General features: G+C 41.2%; 1 protein-coding gene and 1 long non-coding RNA gene across 9 annotated transcripts in view; one reads left to right on the top strand and one right to left on the bottom strand.

Annotated features, from left to right (window-relative positions):
- AKAP7 (A-kinase anchoring protein 7) overlaps positions 1-1,994 on the bottom strand; it is a 92,701-nt gene extending 90,707 nt beyond the window's left edge. For 5 of the 6 annotated variants that reach the window (XR_011140198.1, XR_011140196.1, XR_011140197.1 and 2 more), the window contains exon 1: positions 1,899-1,994. Coding sequence is in view for 2 of the 6 variants with exons in the window: in XM_068938317.1 (XP_068794418.1) it covers positions 1,899-1,977 (79 nt within the window). In the remaining 4 variants the exon portion in view is untranslated. Of the gene's footprint in view, positions 1-1,464; positions 1,755-1,898 lie in introns of those variants that run through there. The other variant, XM_068938320.1, reaches the window with a different exon arrangement.
- Positions 1,994-22,286, top strand: LOC138066743 (uncharacterized). 3 transcript variants are annotated; one of them, XR_011140200.1, is made up of 5 exons: positions 1,994-2,104; positions 4,543-4,705; positions 5,353-14,930; positions 15,146-15,383; positions 17,377-22,286. It is a non-coding gene; the product is annotated as an uncharacterized lncRNA (long non-coding RNA). The 3 variants fall into 3 exon arrangements; XR_011140201.1 differs by having other exon boundaries at positions 5,353-7,896; positions 15,146-22,286; XR_011140199.1 differs by having other exon boundaries at positions 15,146-22,286.

Below are 22,286 nucleotides of genomic sequence, written 5' to 3'. Positions count from 1 at the left end.
AGCAGCAATATATTTTTTGCCTAACATTTAGATTCAAATGCAGCTTACACAAAACAGATTAGAATCCCTCTATTGTTGCCGATTCACAAGCATACAGAAAATAACAATCCTTCCTTTAAAGAGATCACAATCTAAAAGACAAGACCAAATCCACAAAACAGACAAACAAGAAGGTCACTCTGCGGCAGTTACCAAAAAGATTCAGAAAGGCAAAACGATAGCCAGCTGAAAGCAAAAATCAACACTGAGGGTGAGGTTCAACATTGTGGGTTGAATCGATCTAACAGCTCACTGAGGCCAAAGGAGGTAGTCCTGCTCCCTTTCCCTGACCCCAGCCACATGCTGGTTAGTCTTCTGACTGCTTAAAAAGCTGAAAAACTCCGTCTGCTCACAGTAATAGCTTGGCATAGGAAGGGCACAGCTAGTATTTAACAACGGCCCTCCCCAAGTCAAGTACCTGAATTTAACAGGCACTGCTTCTAAATCCTACAGTCCCAAGGAAATAACTCCATCCCTCACCTTTTCTGAAATAAACTGTTTATGAAAGAAATCAGTAACAAAATTCAAAAGTTGTATTTTAGTCACTAAAACAAACCGAAAACAAGATTCTTCAAAAGTCTTGACATAATGTTGATAATACGAGACATAAGTAACAAAATCAGCTTCCATAGGAACTGTCTGAGCATTAAAACTGTCAAAAGATAAACTTACTTTTAATTCCATGACTAACTACATTAGCCTGAACTTCATATGTGAACAGGACTCTACAGTACTGTTATATTTGTATTTGCTTAAATGGTTGCTGTTTGCTTGAATATTTGAGTCCTCTGTTCCATTAGAATCAAGATACACCTAGTTCACAAATCAGAGAATAAAAAAATCAAGCAGCAGAAACGGCTGTCTTGCTTTTTAAAAGATAACTGATTGTACTCCTTTCCCAGCCTTTTGCCCTCTCAGATAAAACAGTCTTCTATTATTTGACATCTACACATTAGAGACTACAGTGAGGTTAGGTCTCCAGGCACTATTCCCTTATGTTTAATAACAAATGAATCTTTTGGAGACATTTTAACTGAAAGCTGCTGCAGAAGAAGACCGTTTTACTCTCCAGACATCTTGAACCGCTGGTGCTAGCAATAGCAATTACACAGCCAGAGAACTGACTCAGCTTAAAAAAACTTCCTCTAAAAAAAAAAAAAAAACTTTGGTAGGTTTAGTACTCAGCCAGATCGGATGCTTAAACTGACTGCAAGCCTGGGGACAGAGTACAGCAAGCACAGAAGATGAAAGCAGAAGCCCTTTTTAGCAACAGCCTACGACTGGACTGAGTCAATCTTCCCTGTGATCGCTACTACCACTGCTGCGAAATCTAGCTCCTCCTGGCGCTCAGTGTGAGGTGCGCAGGCATGCCTGTGCGCGCGCGCACACACGTCTTCGGATGAACTCCTCTGCACCATGTTTCACCTGGGTTTTAAAGCTGTGCGTAACTTGACCGTTACAAGGCGACGGCGCATTAACACACGTTAAAACCACTCCAGGTCACAGCTCGCCAGGACTTTCTGCTCCGCTGCGATCGGCAGACGGCTGCCATTAACGGAGGCACCGTGAGGGCCGGGAGCGCTTGCCTTGGACACAGGCCGGGCCACGCCACGGCACCTCCTCACGTCGGGCCCTGCCCGTGGCCGGGCCGGCGGCGGCGAGCCCGCGCCATCGCCGCACGCAGGGCCCCTGGCAGAGCCCCCCCGAGCCGCGCCGCCCTCCGGCGGCGGGGGGCGGGGAAGGGGCCTGGCGAGCGCGGCCGGCGCCGGCCTCCGTCCCCCCCGCGCCGCGCCGCGCCGCGCCGCGCCGCGCCGCGCCGCGCCGCGCCGCCCAGCCCGCCGCCGCCTCCTCCTCCTCACCGTGCTCGGGGGACTCGCCGGCTGCGCGCGAGGCGCCCGCGCCGCCCCCCGCTCCTGCCGCCGCCGGCCGCAGCGCCATGGGGCGCGGGCGCGCGGGCCGAGCCGGCGGGGCGAAGAGGGCGGGAGCCGGCGCCGCGGCCCGCGCGGGGCAGAGCGCCGGGAGCAGCCGCCGGGAGCAGCCGCCGGAGCAGCCGCTGCATGCCCCGGTAACGGCAAGCAGGCCGCGCCCGCCGGGCGGCGACGGGGCGCGACAAGGGCCAAAGGCCGCCACGGCGCCTGTCGGGCAACAGGCGGCGAAAGCCCCGGGCGGCAGCGCGCGGAGGGAGGCCGGGCGCCCCGCGCGGACCACAAGCCCCAGCATGCCGCGCGCGCGGCGGCCCGCGCGGGGCACGGCGGGAAGGCGGCGCGGCGGCCGCGGGGCGGGTTCGGGGATCGGCGGCGGCGGCGGCGGCGGCGGTGTCTCGGCCGCGGGAGGGGGTGCGGGGCCCGGCTGAGCGCCCAGGGCCCGGCCCGGGCCCGGCCGCGACGGGCAGGCGCAGCGCCTGGAGGCCTGGGGCCGTGGCGGCTGCCGTGCGTGCGGCTGGGCCCCACCTAGGCCCCGGGGGAGTTTGGCCCTCCCTTCGGCGCGTACGTCCTGCCCGTGAAGGGGGGGAGGCGGTGGACGCTGATCCACCAGAGCCGGGCTGCCTTGGCCACGTCTTGGGCAGATTCCCTACCCTTCCTCTTTCCGTACCTTAAACTCCATAGCGTTTTTTTTTTTTTTTTTTTTTTTGGCTGAGCCATCCTATACCCAGTTGAAGGCATCTAGATATTGTGCACTGAAACAGGAAATATATATTTTTTCCGTGCGGAATTTAAACAAAATTTTTACTGCATTCTGCTAAACAGAATGCCCATAACTAGTCAGAGTATTTTGAGGTGATGACTCTTCAAATTAACCACTTGCACCTTAGGACTACTCAAAGAACTTTACAAACCAAAGCAATGATTTCCATCCTTTTAGCTGTGGTCCAGGGAGAACAGATAGTCTTGCATTAAACATCCATCCTTTATGTGGTCATCCAGCCTTCTAACATAGCTCTGGGCCACTCTTACCATTGGCAATAATGCTCCTACTGTGACTGCACAATCTCCTATTGGGAATGAACCTTTTGGGTGTACGTGAGAGGCTGTTTCTCTGAGGCAAAGGAATGCAAGACACTATTTTCCTACTTAAATAAAGACTTTGTGCCTCTTGGAAGCCAAATTCTGTTTCTACATTCTGTGGAAGAAGCCAAGCCAAATGTTGCCTTGTGTTTCTGCAGATCAGTCTCTGCATATAGACCAGATCTGAAGGAGCTGATTGTTTACATGCATATACAAATCCTTACTTTCACTTTTAAAGGGAGTAGGGATGGCAAAAAAAAAAAAAAGCCACAGAAGGGAGGAAGCTGCATGCACAAGCTGCATGTTACAAGCATTTATGTGTGAGTTTCTGTGTTTGGCTTGTCTATGCATTCCCCTTCTGGAAGATAAAATCTGTCTGGGGGTATCTCACTGCTAGTTTGGCCTATTTCATGTTGCATTTGCCTTCACTGTCTTTCACACATGAATTTGGTCTGCACAGACCTATGGAGCCCAAAGACTGGTTGTGACACAGAAATCAAAGTTCTGTGTAATCTGACAGAAGCTTTAGTTAGGATAAGGCTGATGGCAATTTTCCATATTATGTGTTTCACCTAAATATCAGCTATCCTTAGGAAACTAAATGTTTTAAGTGGTCATCTCTTGAGTGAGTAAAATATGTCAATAAAAATTTGATTCTATGAAGTTATAGATCAAATAACAGGATAAACTTTTGGTATTAGATGTCTTTGTAGAAATACAAATTTAGAAAATGGTTTTGGATCTGAAACTGCTCCCAGTCAAATCACTAGGTATTTTGCTGAAATCTTCAGCACACTCTAATAAGAACATTTCTGTTTGTATGGTTGACAGGGCAGTACAATGCAATATTTAGATAAGTTAGCATTTAATATTCCTCATAGCAGTGGAGGAAAACATAATGCATTTTTAGCAGAACTAAAATTATACCTAGCCAATACCCACTAACATAGCACTAATTTGTTGATGTATCCTTTGGGTTCATAAGATGGCTGAATAAACCTTTTCAGGAAGTGAGAAATTAAAAGCACATTAGCTGGAGCTGATAATTGTTATCATGAATTATTCCTACAAGTCATAGAAGTGGCTGTGAGGAAAAATTCTCATCTGAAGACTGTAAAGCTAAATAACAAGCACTGATTTTTCTGCCTGCCCAAATACAGCACAAGTTTAGTGGTCACTGATCAGGTGCCTCATTGAAGCAAACCACACAGGTTTTTATCACTGCTTAAGTTTGCATTAAAGCCAGCACTTTATCAGTTTTACTCTGGTCTTGCCTTTATTAAGAGTTTCTGCTTAAGTTTTCAGTGAGACAGTTTTCCCTTTGAGGAGACAAAATTCAGAACTCCCAATGAAAGCTGAGTGACACTAACAGAAAGAGGAAGCACAGCCAGCCCTACCAATGTATTTGCTTAGTACAACCACACTGCCCATGCCTGTAAGCATCTCACCCATCTTATTGTTTCTTAATTCACCTGGTAATTTCAATCAAATTTGGCAGAGAGTAAGAGGACCCAGAGGAGGATGTTCCCATACCTTTCCTGAAAATGAGTGGTTAGGAAGGAGAGAGACACTCATAGGGAGAAGAGAGAAACAACACTGCCTGTCTGTGTTCCAGTAAACCGTGGCTGGCCATGAGTATTGATCAGCTTTTTAGGTCACAGGTAAGCAGTCGCAAAACATTACCTCTTATCTCAGCCAAGCAAGAGATATGGGGGAGCTAAGGGTATCTGGGGCACAACTGACTTGCGGGAGGTTAGGAAATAAAGGGACAGGAACTGGAAGATTCTATTACAGGAAGATCTAAATGTTGGAAGAGAACATTGGGATATTTTGTGGAATGTGGGACGGAGTTGAGGATATTCTAAGGCATGGACAGTATAGGGGAAGCTTGAGTTATTGTGACAAGAAAGGAGGACATATTTGGTATGAAACAAGGCTTTGTTACTATTGCTGCTGACACAAAAACTTGTTTTCTGACAAATGAAGAAGAGGAATTGAGCATGATCTGATAATAATAAGAATTTACTACAGAACAATGAGAAGTGTAAGCTGCAGAACTACAGATACCAGAAAATGAAAGGTAGTGGAGTGCCTGACATAAAGTAATTTAGTGTGAGATCGAAAAGCAAATATTGCTAGGGTTTCTGCAGTAACCAGTGTGAATGGAAGAAGAGCATGAAGATGCTATCGGTTGTAGTTTAATGTTTAATTGGCGTCTAACATGAATATGAAAATTAATGTGGAAAATATTAGCATGTGTGGATATTTTCATGATCTGTTAATGATAAGCAGTTCGTTTATATTGCAGGAGGGGAGAACAGAATGGAGAATCCACTGAAAATTTGATTATCCAGAGCAGCAGTTCTTAACTTGCTACCATTTGGATGAGAGCCACTGCCTAAAGATCAGCATGCATACTCAAATACCATTAATGTCAAGGCATTGTTTCAGACACTTCCAAGTTTCTTCCCACAGATACATATCCTTCTCCTTTTTATGTAGTGCCCACCTATCAACATAAAAGTATCTTCCCACATTTGCTGTCCTAAAGTTTACCTGACTTTTCAATCCTCTTCTTCCAGCCTTTCTCCTTTGTTGAATATCTATATAGAAGCAGAAGTAGACACTACCATATGGTCTTTTTGTTTTACTATTCCCTGTTGCCTGGCTGAGCTCGTTTCTTCTTTTCCAAGTGATGGAAAAGGATTTTAACTTCACTGTCATGTCTCTCATTCAAGGGCTTTATTTGACAGGATATGGAGTTACAGCTCCACAGGTCCTCTGCTGTCTATGGGCAGTGAAAGAAATTGGTGAGAAAATGCTGCTTGCTCACAGGAGCTGTGGTCATATCGCACATGGCCTGTTCCTAAGGACAGCAAATACTGGCCCCAGAGTGTGCTTTTAGCCAGTAGGCCAAAGTCTGGGAATCTGTTACATTTTGAATCAGACTGTTAACATTTTGTTGCTTATTATGGACATGGTGATACTGACATGGGAGACCCAGAGTGGATTAGGAGCTCTGGGGACTAGGGTGAAAGGCAACAAGGCCCAAGTGGTTCTCCTTGATTCTGCCAGTCACGGGGAGAGGCTTGGGCTGGAGCAGACTGTGCAGCTGTGTTACCAGCAAGATTCACCTGACAAAGTGGGACACAGGTGTCTCTGCCAACAGGCTTCCTAGCCTTCTGAGAAGAGCTTTAAGCTGAGTTATTGAAGGATGGAGACCTAAGCTGGAAGAGATTTGTCCCAGATAACTGGCAGACAGGCCAGTAGATACAGGGAAAGTACATGCAGGATAGCGTGATGGCAGAGACTGTCACACTCTGCTTGAGAAAGTAGTGTCACTGGGGGACCATCCCAAATGCCTGCACAAGGACCTGCACAGCAAAACACACAGGAGGAATGCAAAGTCAGTGTCCAGTCACAGAACTGGAACACCTTCTGCTTCCCATAGGATTTCCTACAGTCCATAACATTTTTTACTACTGCGGACTCTGAGCTAGGCATTACTATTACAGTGTAATCTCTAGCTTGAACTCCTTCAGCCAGATCACCTTGCTGTCGTTGATTTCTGAAAGTGGCTCTGCTTCATGGCCTCATTCTGTTATACAAGCTTGCTTTACAACTTCAGTCAGACTTTCTCACTTTAAAAATAAAGGGTAAGGTGTTGGACTTATCTTCACATCTTCCTAGCTTTCTTTCAGCACAGCTCCAAAAAGCTAAAAGAGAGGAAATCCTTCTGAGGCCTGTAGGGCTTCTATGATAACAAAAACAGCAGAAAAAATATCACCAAGTGGCAAAAATCTGTTTGTATGAAACATCCTTTTGGGAATTTATTTGTTCACATTTTCCTGATTGAAGCAGACTGAAATGACACAGGGCATAGCTGGCAAGGAATTAAATACACCTTAAGACAAATGGAAGAAGAGGAGATACCTGCTTTTGAGACAGCTAAGACTAGGTCAACTAGAATGTTACTCACATAGAGTGGAGGGAGACTGACTCAGGACATGTCGAATATCCCAAGCCCATAGGTATTTCTACCTGTAGAACTGTTTCTAGGTCATTCTACCACATAGCTTAGGTTCACTTACAAATTTTCTTTCAAGGACAGGGAAAAGGGGTAGGGATGTGGGGAAAGCTAGCAGCACCCATTAGGGTGCTATCAATTGGTAGGACAGCATGAACAGAAAACCTGATCATCTTTGTGACTTCTGCAGCCCTTGCTTCCTGAAAAAAGGAACAATTATTAGAGCATTTTCCTTTACCTGTTTGCTGTGCAAGCTGTATCTTGTTGGCTAGTTTTAAATATATCCTCTAAAATACTTGAGGCAGCAGGGGCAAGATGTACTCTCCTAATCTAATTATTCTTTCACTTGTCAGCACAAAAAATCCACTACAAGTTATCTAGGGTAAATTCTCATCATGCAGTAGAATTATATCATCCTTCTGTAGCCAACAGAACCACTCTCCTTTCTGTTGCTCCAGTTTCAGCTTAAAGGAAACTACTGATCTCTTTACCTTTGTCTCAGATATACAAATTCCATCACACAATGTGATACACACATGCACACAAACAAGTATAAAACATAAAATAATTTTGAATGATTTTGATAACCACCACTTTGTTTCTCTTATTTCTTATTTGTTTCTCCAAGTATAATTTGGATTTAAGCAAAAACTTGCATGTTCCGGAGACCATTGAGATTGGCAGTCTGCAAAGTGAAGACACTGTTCAATTTGATAGGGAGCTTCCATAGATCTGCAACATGAGAGACCGTACACTGAAATATAAGCATGTCTCCCTTTTAGGAACTTTAATAAACCCACTGGACTTTTTTGCTCTAGAGGTCAAGTAAGTTTGATGTGAAAACTTCAGCTTGTTTATTTTCTCTTATTTTCTGACTGCAATAGAGGTTTAATAAAAGTATGAGCAGGGAAAGTGTTTTATTTAAAATGAAGACGTTGCCTGCAGTTAAAAAACAATCTAATTTTAAATCTAATGAATATTGCCAACCAGATGCGGAAGTCATACAGCTGAGACATTAGATGCTGTCTTCCTTAATTGAAAGACTCACACTTTACTGTGAGTCTTAGGCAAGTAAAGAATGCAGCTCTGAGTCCAAAATTCATATTATTCCAGATGTGGGTGGGGGAAATACGTCTTTACTGACTAAGCTGAAAAATCTTGATTCTCAGCTGCCTGTGTATTGTGTTTCTTTCTCCCCTCTATCGTTTACTCTACCCTTCAGTCTCTCTCTCCCTTCAACCATATCTCTCCCTTCAGCCATAAACTTTTCCTTTAGCTTCCCTACATTCCCAAAGTCCATGTATTACACAAGCATGCTGTACGCTTATTATCACTGTGCAAGTTGTGTGACATTATATCTATTTTCCCTTTATCTCCATTGGACTTTTTGTAAGGTTAGGATGTCTGCGACACAGAGGCTGTATCTTTCCTGCACGTTTGCATAGCATGAAGTCCAATAAACTAACTAAATCTTCTTCTTGTCATAACATAGTACAGCCTTTCCTCAAACTAAGATTATGCCTCCGCACACATTTCTGGTGCCTGCCTTTCTTCCTAAAAGCAACTGAGCCAATATTTCATGAGCACTACCTTCGTCTGAGATATTAATGCAGTTGCCCTCAAATTCTTCACTAGTCAGTAAAGAGAAGGGCCTCTCCAGAGCAAAATTTACTCATAAATAAGAGTTCTTCCAGAGTGGCTGCTCTCTCTCCACTGCCAGCTAAGATGGTGCAGGACAGCTAGGCTTGTGTCCTGCTTGGGCACCTCAGTCAGAATGCGCTAAGGTGGGTGAAATGAATAGAGGCCTAAATTTTGTAATTGCCTGGTTCAGAATTATGAGAAAAATCTTGTGCTTTGGCCCACTACGTCAGCCTGTGGCAAAGCCTCTTGGAACCCAGACAGTTAAATTCGACATTTAGTCTCTGAGTGGAAACACTTGTGTCAAAGCAGCGTCTTTCAAATGTTATACTAACCTCCATCCAGGTGGAAGACCCTGATGGTGACTATTGCTAACGCTGCAAAGCTCAGGTGCTCACAAAACTTCACCCAGTGTAGGTTTTGGGACTCTGCCAAGTTAGGGCTTACTTAGGAAGTGTTGTTTTATGTTTCACGTGAATTTTGAAATTGATTTACCCTTGCTGTTGCTGGGCCTAACTGCACAAAAAATCCCACCCGATGCTTTCACATCAGCAGTCCCTCTTAAGAAGTCTGTTTATATTTAACCAAAAACGTAAAACAGAAAAACAGTGAGGTTCAAAGCAGGAGTTATTCAAGGAAACAATAACTTATTGTCTGAGAAGAAAAAGGGTCCCTGACATAAATAAAAATGAAAGAACTGATTTATAATATTATTTCAGCTGCTATTCACACATGGAGCAATGTGATCTGGCATCCAGTTTCTGTCACTGAAATCTCTTACTGTTATTGGATCTGTCTGTACTTATTGCGCTGTGGGTATTCGCCATCTCTTTGCTGCTGGTGGAGTTTCCTGATCCTCTTCCTGAGGCTCAAGGTTTTAATGTATCAAGTCACAAGGATGAACTAATTTAAAGCTCCTTTATTTTCAGTCATTATTTTAACTGAAATTAAGTGATTTACTTGTGTCTGCATTCTGGTATGACAAAGGAGCCTGCAAAACAGGCTAGACACATTCTGGCTAATTACTAAAACAATTACTAGACACATTCTGGCTAATAGAAAAAGAATGGGAATTTTACACATTTTTTTGCCTCTAATAGGCTCTAAGAGTACTTATTCAATTCTGCAAGATCCTTCTGAGCCATTTTCAATTCACATTCACCTGTACAGTAGTCCTAGATATGCTGCAAGATCTGAAAGGGAGGAAACTATCAAATTTCCACTGGCAAATGTGATTTTCAGTCCAAGCTAGAACAGTGTTTTCAGCAAACCTATTGCAAAAGGCAGCTCTGGGCCTTTTTGTCAGGCTTTTGGTCTGACTCCTGTAAGCCAGCTCTGCGCTTTTTGACATGTATCTGTGAGTGAAGGGCTAACAACTGTTTAATATAGTTAGTATAAAGTGAAGAGAGGGTGGGCAGAATGTCTCCTCAGGCCTCCAGAAGAACTGTAGTTCATTTGATCTTACCACAAGACCTATCTGATCTTATCACAAGAACTTGCACCCATGTAGGGGAGGAAAAAGGACAATCATCTATTTTTGCTCAGTTTCTGGGTGATTTTCATTATAAAAGTGGAATTTGTCAGACTCACTTCTATGTAAAAATATCAATCTGCAGCTTTAAAGGCAAGAAGAGTAGTTTACACATCCATTTTGAAATGCTAAAAGGAAGGAGCTAAGGGCTACATTAAAATGCACCCTATCAAAAACTCTACCTTTAGTAGATGGAGTCAGGGAATCCGTTAAATTTTTTGACGTGTAATTCATTCTCAGGTCAAAATACTTCAGAATCAGATACACTTACATTCAGTTTTGACCAAACGGTATGATAACTTGCCTTGTAACATAGCATTATGACTGCTCTCTTTCTTTCTATTTTGTACTGGTTTCTAAAACCTTCATCATCATTAGGTGGAGCAAAACAGGTATGTCAAGCATCAAAATTGCAAATAATAGACAAATTGAAAACAGCAGACAAGTAATACCATCACACATATTGTTGTCATTCTGCTCTGTCTTGGCACAATGGTAACTACAGTCCTAAGAACAGCCATCTTTACTGAGTCATAGCTGACTGAGATGGGTAAGCTGCATGAATCTTTCAAAAAATCTGAAATCATACCCAGAAAGAAAAGGTTGCTTTATGTTTTGGGAAAGTTTGGAAGGCAATAATAGGATGCCTAACTTGAGCGACATTCAGTAAAAAAGTTACATTTTCCTTCAGTGCTGTGATATGGCCAGGACATTTTGGTGTACTTGAGAGGAACAGGAGCAGCAGAAAAACAAGGGAAAAGCAAAATGAATTGCCAAAGGAAATGTTAGCAGCACTTCTGTCAAATCAGCATGTGCATCTACTGCAGATGTTGTAAGTTAAGTGATGTGCTGTATTTGGAGGACTCCGGACACTCATGGAAAATACCACTAATGACAACTGACTTGTCCATATTCATGTCATTAGAATGATATTCTGGGCTCCCCAATACCAGAGGACATAGAGCTACTGGAGCAAGTCCAGTGAAGGGCTATTGAGATGATGAAGGCACTGGAGCATCTGTCATATGATGAAAGGCTGAGCGAGCTGGCACTGTTCAGCCTGGAGAAGAGAAGACTGAGGGAGGATCTGATCAATGTGTACAAGTATCTGAAGGGAGGGTGTCAAGAGGATATGAAGGGAGAGTGTCAGGAGGGTGTCTATCTGGGGCCAGACTCTTTTCAGTGATGCCCAGTGAAAGGATGAGAGGCAACAGGTACAAACTGAAACACAGGCAGTTCCATCTGAACATGAGGAAAAACTTCTTTGCTGTGAGGGTGCCCGAGCGCTGGACCAGGTTGCCCACAAAGGTAGTGGAGTCTCCTTCCCTGGAGATACTCAAAAGCCATCTGGACACAGTCCTGGGCAACGTGCTCTAGATGACCCTGCTCGAGCAGGGAGGTTGGACTAGATGGTCTCCAGAGCTCCCTTCCAACCTTGGCCATCCTGTGTTAAGTAGGAAGATTTCAAAGCAAGAGAGATCAATGAGATAGTGCCCACTAACCTCCTCTGAGAACTGGCAATCTAAGGGGCCTTTATCCTTTTGATAATCGGCGAATATGTACTTGCTTTCCTAGCTGCTGTCCATCTCCAGGCTCAGTGAATACGCTGTTTATGTTTGCTGTCTGAATGCTTCTAAAATTACATATTACAGTCCAGCTTCTGCCTGACAGCTGAAACTGTTTTCACCCAAGTCTCAAATGATCCAAGTCCCAAAAACAAAACTCCATCATTCTCCGTGACTAGTTGGTTAATTGTCTTACTGAAGTCTTCTCTCACTTACTTTTTTATGGCAACATTGACTCATGGTTTTTTCCTTTTTCTAATGATTCCTTCAGCGCTACCTTTGGAGGATTTTACTTACTTCTTTATACCTTTACTTACTCCTTTACTTATTCCTTTATACCTTTTTATATACCCTTCCACCCTATCCTATTCCATCTAAAGCACAAGTTACTATCAAAATCACTCCCAGATCTCTCTCTCCTTCAAATCCGTTTCCTTCTATTCAAATTAGTATCTCAGCCTGTCTCTTTGACATCTGCCTGTGGAGATCTGGCTTTCAGCCCAAGTGCTACATCATTAAACAAAATTCTTCCTCCCTCCACATAATCTATTTTTCTCAGTCACTAAGGGCCACAGTTTCCTGCCTGTCAGTTAGTACCTATCGCATAAACATGTGTTTGTCTCAACCCTCTCTCTCAATCCTTCTATCCATATTATGTCTTAAGATGCATATTACACCCATATTATGTTTTAGGGTGTTACGAAGTTAACTGTTTATCTAAGATACAGTGTTATCAATGTATCCCACAGTACTTATTCAGAATTTTTGTCCAGATACTCATCTTATGTCTTAAGTACTGAAACCTTCTTTCTCCTGGCCTTGACAAATACAATTTCATTTGCCTATACAGTCATTCAGAATGTCTTTGGAGCAGTAATTTTTCTAGAATTTCATGTTGACAGTGTTACATATCTTTAAATTTCTCCACAGCTTACTCTTCTGTAGCCTAGCAAACTTAACTTAGGTGTCATGATTTTCAGTCTTTATGGTTGATGCTTACCTAAATTATCTTCCATCTAATACAGAGATGGTTGATTTCTTTTCCTGAATGGTCTGTAATGCCAACTTAATTTTTAAACAGGCGCTATTAGTTAATGCCTGCAGGGCTCAAGAGAAACATAGTCCAGATCTTAACAACTGGTCTTGGATACTGGAAATAGTATGGCTGTGTTACTGTGGCTGTATGTCTAAATTAATATATTGTGCTTCTTAGCCAGATAATTAGTCCAAAAAGAACACTGCACTAATGAATTTGTTCTGCTCCCAATGCCATGTTAACTCATTGGCAAGCAGCTCAAATATCTGTGCACATCATTACACTGGTCTGTCTTCCTATGCTCCTTCTTATGTTTGAAAAAAATTTGCTCTTAGCACCAGCAAAAACACTACATTGTTCTCCTTCAAACTCTCATTTGCTATCATGTTGCCAGAAAAAAAATCCCAAACAACAATAATCCTTGCAACTGCTGAGCTAGTAATGCACTAAGACAATCTTCTAAGCTGTTTAACACTTGTCTTATAGCTCCCTTCTATTTCAGTATATATCCTAGTCTGTCTCAGATGGAGCTTGCCTGCTTTAAAACTAAGTAAATCAACAGAAATCTATTTGCACTATCTAACAAAAGATTTGGGTAAAAATACTTCTCATGTGACGAGTACTATCAGTTCAAGCCTTGACAAAAGAGCTAATACCCTTTTGTAAAACTTTGTTTTAAAATCTCTTTCTAAATTACTAGTACTCCACTTAAACATGAGCCTATAAAGAATTCCAGAAAATATTGTCATAAAAGACACGTCACCCAGCAAAAACCTATTCCTGAATCTTTTTAAATAAAAAAAATGAAAAAGGAAATATGCATATTGTCCTTCCATTATGACAACAGCAGAATAATTAGTAAGTCCTTTTCCAACAAAAGGGATATATGCTTAGTGTGATTATGCTGGACGCAGATTTACTTGTGTGATCCTCTTCTTGCTAGCAAAGTGTGGTTAAATCCCCACGCTTCTTATTAAACAGTCACTGTGAGCCTACTAAGACATAGAAAGGAGACAGGGCAGTTTTTGGAATACCAGGGCAATTTCTGCCAAAAATACTGTCCTCTTGGCATCAGAAAACACTGTTGCCGTTATGTGTTCCTGCTTTCAGGCTTTAATGTAACTGTCCAACGGTAAGCAAATGTTTAGCACAAATACATTGACCTGAGTTAACGCTGTTACAGTTTCTTGACTATTTTGAAACATCTAGGTACATCAGGAAACAGGAGACAAAACAATTAAGTAATTTGTTTGGAAAATATGTTTCTCCTTAACAAAGACTATCTTGTACTAGTTTCAACATGCCTTGTTACCAGGTTTTCACTTGTGCATCTCTAGTCTCCTTACTGAGAGAAAAGGAATTTTTGCCAAAAAAGAACTTCATGAGCAGGTCTTGTACATTATGAACTAGCACATGAAAGGTCATTCTCCCTGAGCATAAACAAAGGCTGACAATTCTTGTTCTCTCTTTCCTTGTATATCTTGCCAGAAGCTAGTTGTTTCTTAGGTGTCTAAAAATCATTGTTTTTAATATCGTCAAACTGTTTACATTTCTAGTGTTCATATCCATCTGCACTGTTAATGTCAATTTTATGGACAGTAGATCATAGACTGTATTAATTTACACTAGTTTAAAAAAAATCTCACCAGGAATATTTAAATACTTGCATAAAATATTTGCATAAACTATGAATGTAAATGTAGGCACCGAAAAATAAAGGGTAGTTTGTACCCTAGCTCCTTTCTGAAAAAAACAGGACAATTATACCTAGAAAAATATTCATTTTATCTTTTGGTCCTGCCATAAGTCCTTCCATAGTTATGATAGGAATTTGTATTAGCAGGGGAGCTATAACCCACAGATAATGTTTCACAGGTTTTACTGCTAGCCTAGCATGAACTGAGCCACAACTATTGGATTGTAGTCATTGCCAAGATGTTGAATTCACTGGATATTTTACCCCTGATGTTGGTAGGACCTGGATTCTTGCCCTTGCTCTGTGGCTGCACAAGAAGAAGTTGTATCCGCTCTGCAGGAAAGGACAAACTTTCTAGTATCTTCAGCCAGGACAGAATTTCACACTTCAGAGGTAGTTCAAAGTTCCTTCCCTTTTGGTACCAAATCCAGTGTAAGTCTCATCTGCTGCCCCCTTTTCCCACTGCAGCTGTGCACATTTGCCCCTGCACCACTGAGCTAAAGGAGATGAGAATCAGAACATTGCAATAATTTGGGTTAAGAATAACTTAAAGGACTTCATTTTGGTTTTGTTAGTCTAGCTCACTTCCATGATCCACCTTTCCTTAGGGTCAACGGACAGCTCTTTTCACATAACTGATGTGGATGCAAAGCACAATGCGGATTTGATCAGATCAGGAGCAAGCATGTAGAGCGGAGCAGATGAAGGACTTGAGCTGACTTTGCTGCCAAAAGCAATACTACATGGATCTACACCCTTAATGTGTTATGTAGCATGGTCACGAGGGGAAAAAACGCTGTGTTCTTTTCATGATAGAGGAAGAAAAATGAGAATTGGAAATTCCAGGTAAGGACATAGTGCTTTGGTAGTTTTTCACTTATTTTACTCTTTGTCTAGCCTGGAAAATTCTACATACAGCCAATGATCAGAGACTGTAGATATTCTGATGTCAAAGGTACTGAGAATCTAAAATACAAAAACCTGAGCTGGAAGACATTTGGTAGCCCAGTTTCCTAAGTTTCATGCAACTGTGCATGTCAGCCATCGCCCTTTAGCTTTCGAAGTCAGTGACCAATTTCAGCCATATGTGAAAGAGGATAGTGATCTGAAAGACAATTAACGTCTTACAGGCTTTCTGAAAAATCAACAGCTGGCTAGAGGAGAAAGGAAAATAATGCTCTAACAGAATGAAAGGTTAGGCAGAAGTGAGCTACCGTCCTTTCTCCAGGTTAGCCACGGTACACGCTCTCTTTGCCTGGGGCAGGTGTCACAGAAGACACACAAGAGGAGCTGAGATTACTGCAGTGGGGAAGGAGATTTAAGGAACAAAAGATAGATAGATCTTTACTAAACCAGGCTCTATTAGTTGTGCTGCTCACAGAAAAAAATGTTGTTACTTTATTAACTTTATTTTCTGACATAAGCACAGTTGAAAGCCCACAAGCTCAAAGTTCTCTGCGAATGCAAAGAAAAGGGGTTGATTTGCATTACAGAATAAAAACAAAATAATTAAAAAATAAAAAATTTCCTAAATAGCTTGAAGGAAACAGGAGAAAAACCTCCTTTTTTCTGCTTCCCTCTGCACTGGATATTGGGCTCCTGATACTCTGGAACATAACACTTATGAGCAAAGGGAATGTGATATACCGTTTTTAATTACCTCCTTTTTTTTCACAATTCTGAAAAACAAACAAATAAATGAAAAATCCTAAATCTGGGCTTGCGCAGGAAAACCTAGGTGTTCACAGGACTGAATTCACCATACTTCATCCTCTCTCTGTACTGTTGCTCTTTTTCCGTTCTGACTTTTGAATCTGCCCTGATGCCCTCGTCTGACATAGCAACTACATCAGGGAGAGAGAAAACAGGATAGGCTTTCACTTTTGTCTGCCAGCACAAGCTTGCATTCTGTGCTTTGGAGGTTTTCAGAGGCTCTTTATTCCATGTAATGTTCCTGGAGTGGAGAAGCGTATCTTTTGTTCTTCCTTATAAAGGGATATTTTTATACACAAAGATATACAGTACACTGAATTACAAGAGTTTTTATGTATTGGAATGTGAGGCTTTTAACACAGAAATTTGTGGTGATTCCTTAATTTAGCCTTATCCAAGCCATTTAACTTCAAAATCTTTAATGCACAGATGAATCAAAGCCTCAAAATCCATCCAACGCATCAACTAATTGTAGTGACATGAAAAATGGAATGAGACTCTTAACAGATTTCACTGCTAGCAAGTTGAACATACAGCCTGCCTATATGTGCTAAGCTGTATTATCTCAGTATACATATATATGGCTTTATATACTTGCAAATAATTAAAACGCAGGACAGACGTACATCTTCTTTTCAATTAGAAATAATTCTTTCATGTTTAAACAAATCTCTTGTTGATTTAAACTCAGCTTCCACATTTTCACTGTGAAACTGTTTATGTCCAAAGTGCTGAAGCATGTATAGGTCCTCTGATTCTTTTAATATTGTTTTTATATTAGATAGCCAGATGGTGAGAGCGTTAATACTCTGTACTAATCACTTAGGGAGTCTACCGAGTGGTGCTTTCAGATTTAAACCCACAGCTAGTACCATCACTCATTTGATGGGAAGCGGCAGATACTATTCCAACTAATTGAATGTTTTTTAAATGTATCAACACTGAAAAAATTATCTAAAGAGGAAAAAGACAGATAAATGCCATTCAGTGCTAATGAACAGAGGTTTTTTGTCCAAAGGAAATAATTGCTTGTACAATTATCAGAGATCAACATGACATTATGCAATAGTGTATATTCATATCTAAAATAAAATATTTGTTGCTTCTTTATAAACATCACAAACAGGAGAGAGATGTGCACAGTTCAGTTATTCTACAAAGAAAAGAAGAGCTTAAGAAGCAGAATAATTATCTCAATGGATTCCTAAGAAGTGGTTGATTTTTAATTCTGTACAGATCCGTTCTGCTCATTGGAAGATTTTCCCATTCCAATGGATATTTCAACAGAAACTTGTTTTGCATAGAAATATCAATTTCTAGATAGGAGTATGTATTTTTTGGTATATAACTTCACAAAATTTGGTTTCATTTCTGGACAATGCATTGCAAACTTGTTGGACACATTTTATAAAAATGTCAGGGACTCTTTCATACACTTCATTGCTGTGATTTCTACATAAAAAGGGAAAATGTTTCTTTGTGAATTTTATTTTTATTGTTAAGATTTTTATAAAAACACGCACTGCAGACTCCAGTCCAGGCGGGCAATTAAAGGACCTAGAAGAGACTGAGGCAGCGTTAATCGGCACTCAAATATAAGCTAGCAGACTAAACATGTAAACAAGTCCTTTGCTGAGTGCTTTGTTTTGATTTAGCGACAGCACTGATTGTCAACTGTCTTTCAGTAGAGGAACAAACAATCCACTTCAGCCTATCTGACTCTTATTAATTGTGAAACACTTTAAGTAGTAAAGACAAAGCACAAAATAATATAAAGCAGACACGTTTATAATCCACTTCTCAGAACTGGGCTGCTCTAGCAACAATTTTCAAACAGCAGCAATGCTTTACTCTATCCTTAGAGTAAAACGAGCATCTTTGTTGTCCTAATATTTGTAGGACATTGTACTAATATTGCAAAAATGGTAGACTTCATACGATCTACCTATTTATTCAGCGTTGTTTTTTCAGCTTTACTTAACTGATGTTTGTTCAGCATTTTTGAAAATCAGGCCACTTAATGTCTGAGAACAACAAACTGCAGATATAGCCATTATTTGACAAAAATCTACCCTATTAATTCACTGTGTATTTTTCCTCTTATTACGCTTAGTAAAATGAAATTAATGTTTTGAATGCTACTATTCAGTTGCTAATTTTAATTAGTTTTTTTTCCTATCCTAAATCGCTTACTCTACATTATAGTATGTATCATTGTAGACTCATTAGTTACATTACCATGCAATGTGGTGTTCTGTGATGCTGCCCAGTCAGCCGGAAGCAAGAAAGCCTGATTTTAACCTTGAATGACTTCATGGAGTTATTCCTAATATGCACTAGTATATTAAAAAACAAACACTAGTTCATAAAATGAGCAAAACCAGCACTCAGCACATACTACCGTTACAGCATGCATTTGTGAAATACACTTGAGAAATAAACAAACCATTAAGGATTTTCTTTAAAATGAGAATGCTGCATTCACATGAAAAGGAAGAACATGTAAACAAGTTGTGGAAAAGAACAGATGTATGCTGTTTAGACACAGAGGCAGCCTGCCTGAGGGAAGTTTAGATTACTGAACTAACATGTCAGAGATACATAGTCTGTTTGTATTTAAATCATAAGAGTTTCTGTGCGTATTGTGTGAAGAGTGTTCATCTCGCTTCTATGAAGTATGGGATTTCTCAGAGTATGCCACAGTCATCCATATAGCCAATCTGAATGCTACAGTTCAAGTCGCCTAGAAATTTACTCAGAAACCCTGATAAATGCCACGTCAAGTACAAAATTCAACAGGCTGCTAGAGAAGCCTCTCCAAGGTTCCTTCAAGTCAGCAGAAGAACTGCCATGAACTTCAGTAGGTGCTACTGGATTTACTTTCAGTGGTACCATTATCCCAGTGCTAAATAAACCTTTGCATTTTTCAGTGAGTGGAGAACACAGTTCGGTGCTGTCATTCTTACATTCAGATGGTCCTGGATATTTTTTTTTTTTGTGAGATAGGTTTCCCATGACAGTTATGCACCATAAAGCAATGAACTGTTGGAGTGGGAAGGGGAGAAGAGAGGGACAGATACACTCTCCAGACGCACTGATAGAAGGAGTCCAGGGATGCATGCAACACAAAAGTCACTTGTTTGACTTAACTTATCTGTGTTCATTCACAGCAGTGACGATAGTAGTAAAAGAAATAAAACAAAACAAAGGGGAAACTTATGATTTCTACCATATTAGAAAAGAAGGAGGAGATCATTCTTGCTGGTTATATTTTAAATCCATACATAAACCTAAACATCAAAGTTACCTAAGTACCTAGAGAAGTAAAGAATGTATTATACAGGAATAGCAACGATTTGTCAACAGTGAAATTAGTGTCAGAGCTGAAAATGTACTGCAATAATCAGTTCATTGTCACATAGGCATACTCTTCTGTACAGCTCAGGCTTGCAGTTTCTCACCTGCTTCAGTCTTCCGTATCCCCTTGAACTTGCTATCTGCCACACATTTCATCACTGCTGAAGATGTAATGGAGAGTAGGGATTGAATACAGGGCACTACAACATTTAGAGACAGTAACCAAAAAAAAAAAAAAAAGAGATGAGGTTGACTCTGAGTGAGGTAGAAATCTTAAAGGAAAACTGTTTCAAATGAGGTGCCCAGGCTGGGCCTTGAAGGAGTGGGCAGACCAGATTTTCCCCAACAGCTCCAGCTCCAATCCATAGTATTTCTCTTCTTAAAGAAGGAGAACTTCAGGGGAGTTATAATATCAATGTTTGTGAGGTATGCAGACCTGTTTGTGTGTGTTGCCACGTTCTCATACCAGACTTTTCGAAGGTGCTTGATTACCCTTTCTCCCTGACGCACTCACCTTCCCATCCTTCCACAGTGCCCCAGTACTTCTCTGCAGGTCTTACACTCCTGCGTCCCACTGCTTGACCAGGGCCATTCTTAAAGAACTAGAGAAGACAGTTGAGTGCTGCCATCCTTGTGTAGATCTGGCCCTGGGCCTATTTTTGCATTTATGGTGGTGGTTTCCCGTGGCAGCTATGCACCATGAAACTGTTGACTGATGGAGCGGGATGAGGAGGAGAGAGCCCGCCACCGTTCAGGATGCCAGACACCTCGGATAGTAAGACGCGAAAAAGCATTAGGAGCCCAGCAAAGAATTCTCCCCTCGTTCTCCTGATCTTGCATTCTGTATCCATTGTATTCCCTCCAGCTCAACATGGAAAGGTGGAAGGAAAATAGTCTAGATGATGGTGATGGTAGGGAAGGGAGCTGACGACCATGACAGTAAAGGAATTTACCAGGTCTGGTAAATGTTCCTCCTTTGGCATTAGTCAGGACCACTTTTTAAAAGATCCATGCTTGCCAGAAGAAGACAAGTAGTCCTTACAAAAACTGAGTGACTTAAGCCTGCAGGAGTGGGGAGCCAGGAGTGGAGAGCCTAAGACTGTCAACTTTCCTGTAGGATAGATGGTTATTGATTTTTTTGAAAGAAGGACAACTACTAATCCTGCTAGGCCTGAAGGAAAGCCACTAGATAAAGTTTGTGGAGTAAAGGGAAGTCCAGGGACACTCCCTGAACACCACTGCCTGTGTACAGAATTGTGAGAGATTGCCATTATGCAGAGGAACAGATGAATGTGCCATCAGATATTTAGCCTTCTTTTGCTAGCTTGTGAAGTATTATGCTCAGCAATAAAGTATGTGTGCAGGATGTTGTATAAAACTCTACAATAAAAGTAGGCATAAAATAAGTTTAACTTATTTTTTATATCTGTATTGAACAAATTTGACAGGGCATGAGATTACAGAGTAATGCTTGCCATGAGTTAAATTCCACAGGCTCTGCAAAAAGTGCATAAATATGCTGTGTGATATAGCAGAACTTCACTAATCCACACTAATGCAAGGAAGCCTGAGCGTGGATTAGCGAGTTTGGTGGATTACTGAGGGAGAGGGCATTCCAGGAGAAGTCAGTCATATCTCACTCACCTACTCTCAGTAACACAGTGAATCAGTAGAAAAAGCTGTGAGTGGCACCGATATCCTGTTTGTCTCAAAAGGACATTACAAGCAACATTGATATTGCTATCACTTCTTTTTAAAAAGTTGTAGTACACCTGCTTTGAACACAGAATTGCACTCATGGTCTCCATTGAATTAGTTCAAACAGCTGGTACAAACTTCCTGTACAGGCACATGAAATCAGTTTAACGTTAGTTTACTTTGTGCATGTGGAACTACCAAGAAAAGCTAATCTGCTATAAATATTGTTGAAAGTGTGTCGTGTGTAAAAGCCAGTCCTTGAATGCAAAAGTTAGTGTTTGAGACTTTCTGGGGAAAATAGTGGTGAAGTAAACAAGTAAACAGAAGTGTTTTGTGACTACTAACTTTTTTTTTTTTTAACGTAACTACCATTTCCACTGACCTGAAAGCTCAACCGCACTGCCTAAGTCACATGAATCTAGAATTGCATACAGGATAACCATGTTTCCCACCTGTCATAAAACTAGCCACACACTTTTTTAACAGGGAAGGATGCTCTCATCTGTATAAAACTGAACTACTGCCAAATGTCATATAGATAACAGTTAAAGTTATTATCGTGATAAAATATCAGTGTAGCAACCATTTTAATTAAACACTTTATAAATACCTGCAATATTACAGAATTTAAAAATGAAACTGGGTCTAATATTGATATTAGATGTCATTTCTTCCTTTCAAGAAATGAAAAAAATAATCCGTACTGAAAGAAAGAAGTGTGTGAATCTTTTCACTTTAGGTCAAGCAAATTTTAAATTATCTGAAAATGAGGATGTTCAATATTTTTGATACAAGACATCACAGATGCCTCAGCAAGGTCATGGCTATACATGGCATGCACTTTTTATGCTAAAAAGTGGCCTGAGGAAAACACTTGAGACAGATAGATGATTTTAAAGAGATTAGTCCTCTGTGATGCACATTTTCCCCTCAGCACTCTGTGGGTTCAAAGAATGAATCTGTGCATTTTGAGTATATTGA

This window comes from Struthio camelus, chromosome 3, assembly GCF_040807025.1.
Source record: "Struthio camelus isolate bStrCam1 chromosome 3, bStrCam1.hap1, whole genome shotgun sequence".
Taxonomy (NCBI): domain Eukaryota; kingdom Metazoa; phylum Chordata; class Aves; order Struthioniformes; family Struthionidae; genus Struthio; species Struthio camelus.
The sequence above is the reverse complement of the archived record's forward strand: the minus strand, read 5'-3'. Positions and strand labels throughout refer to the sequence as shown.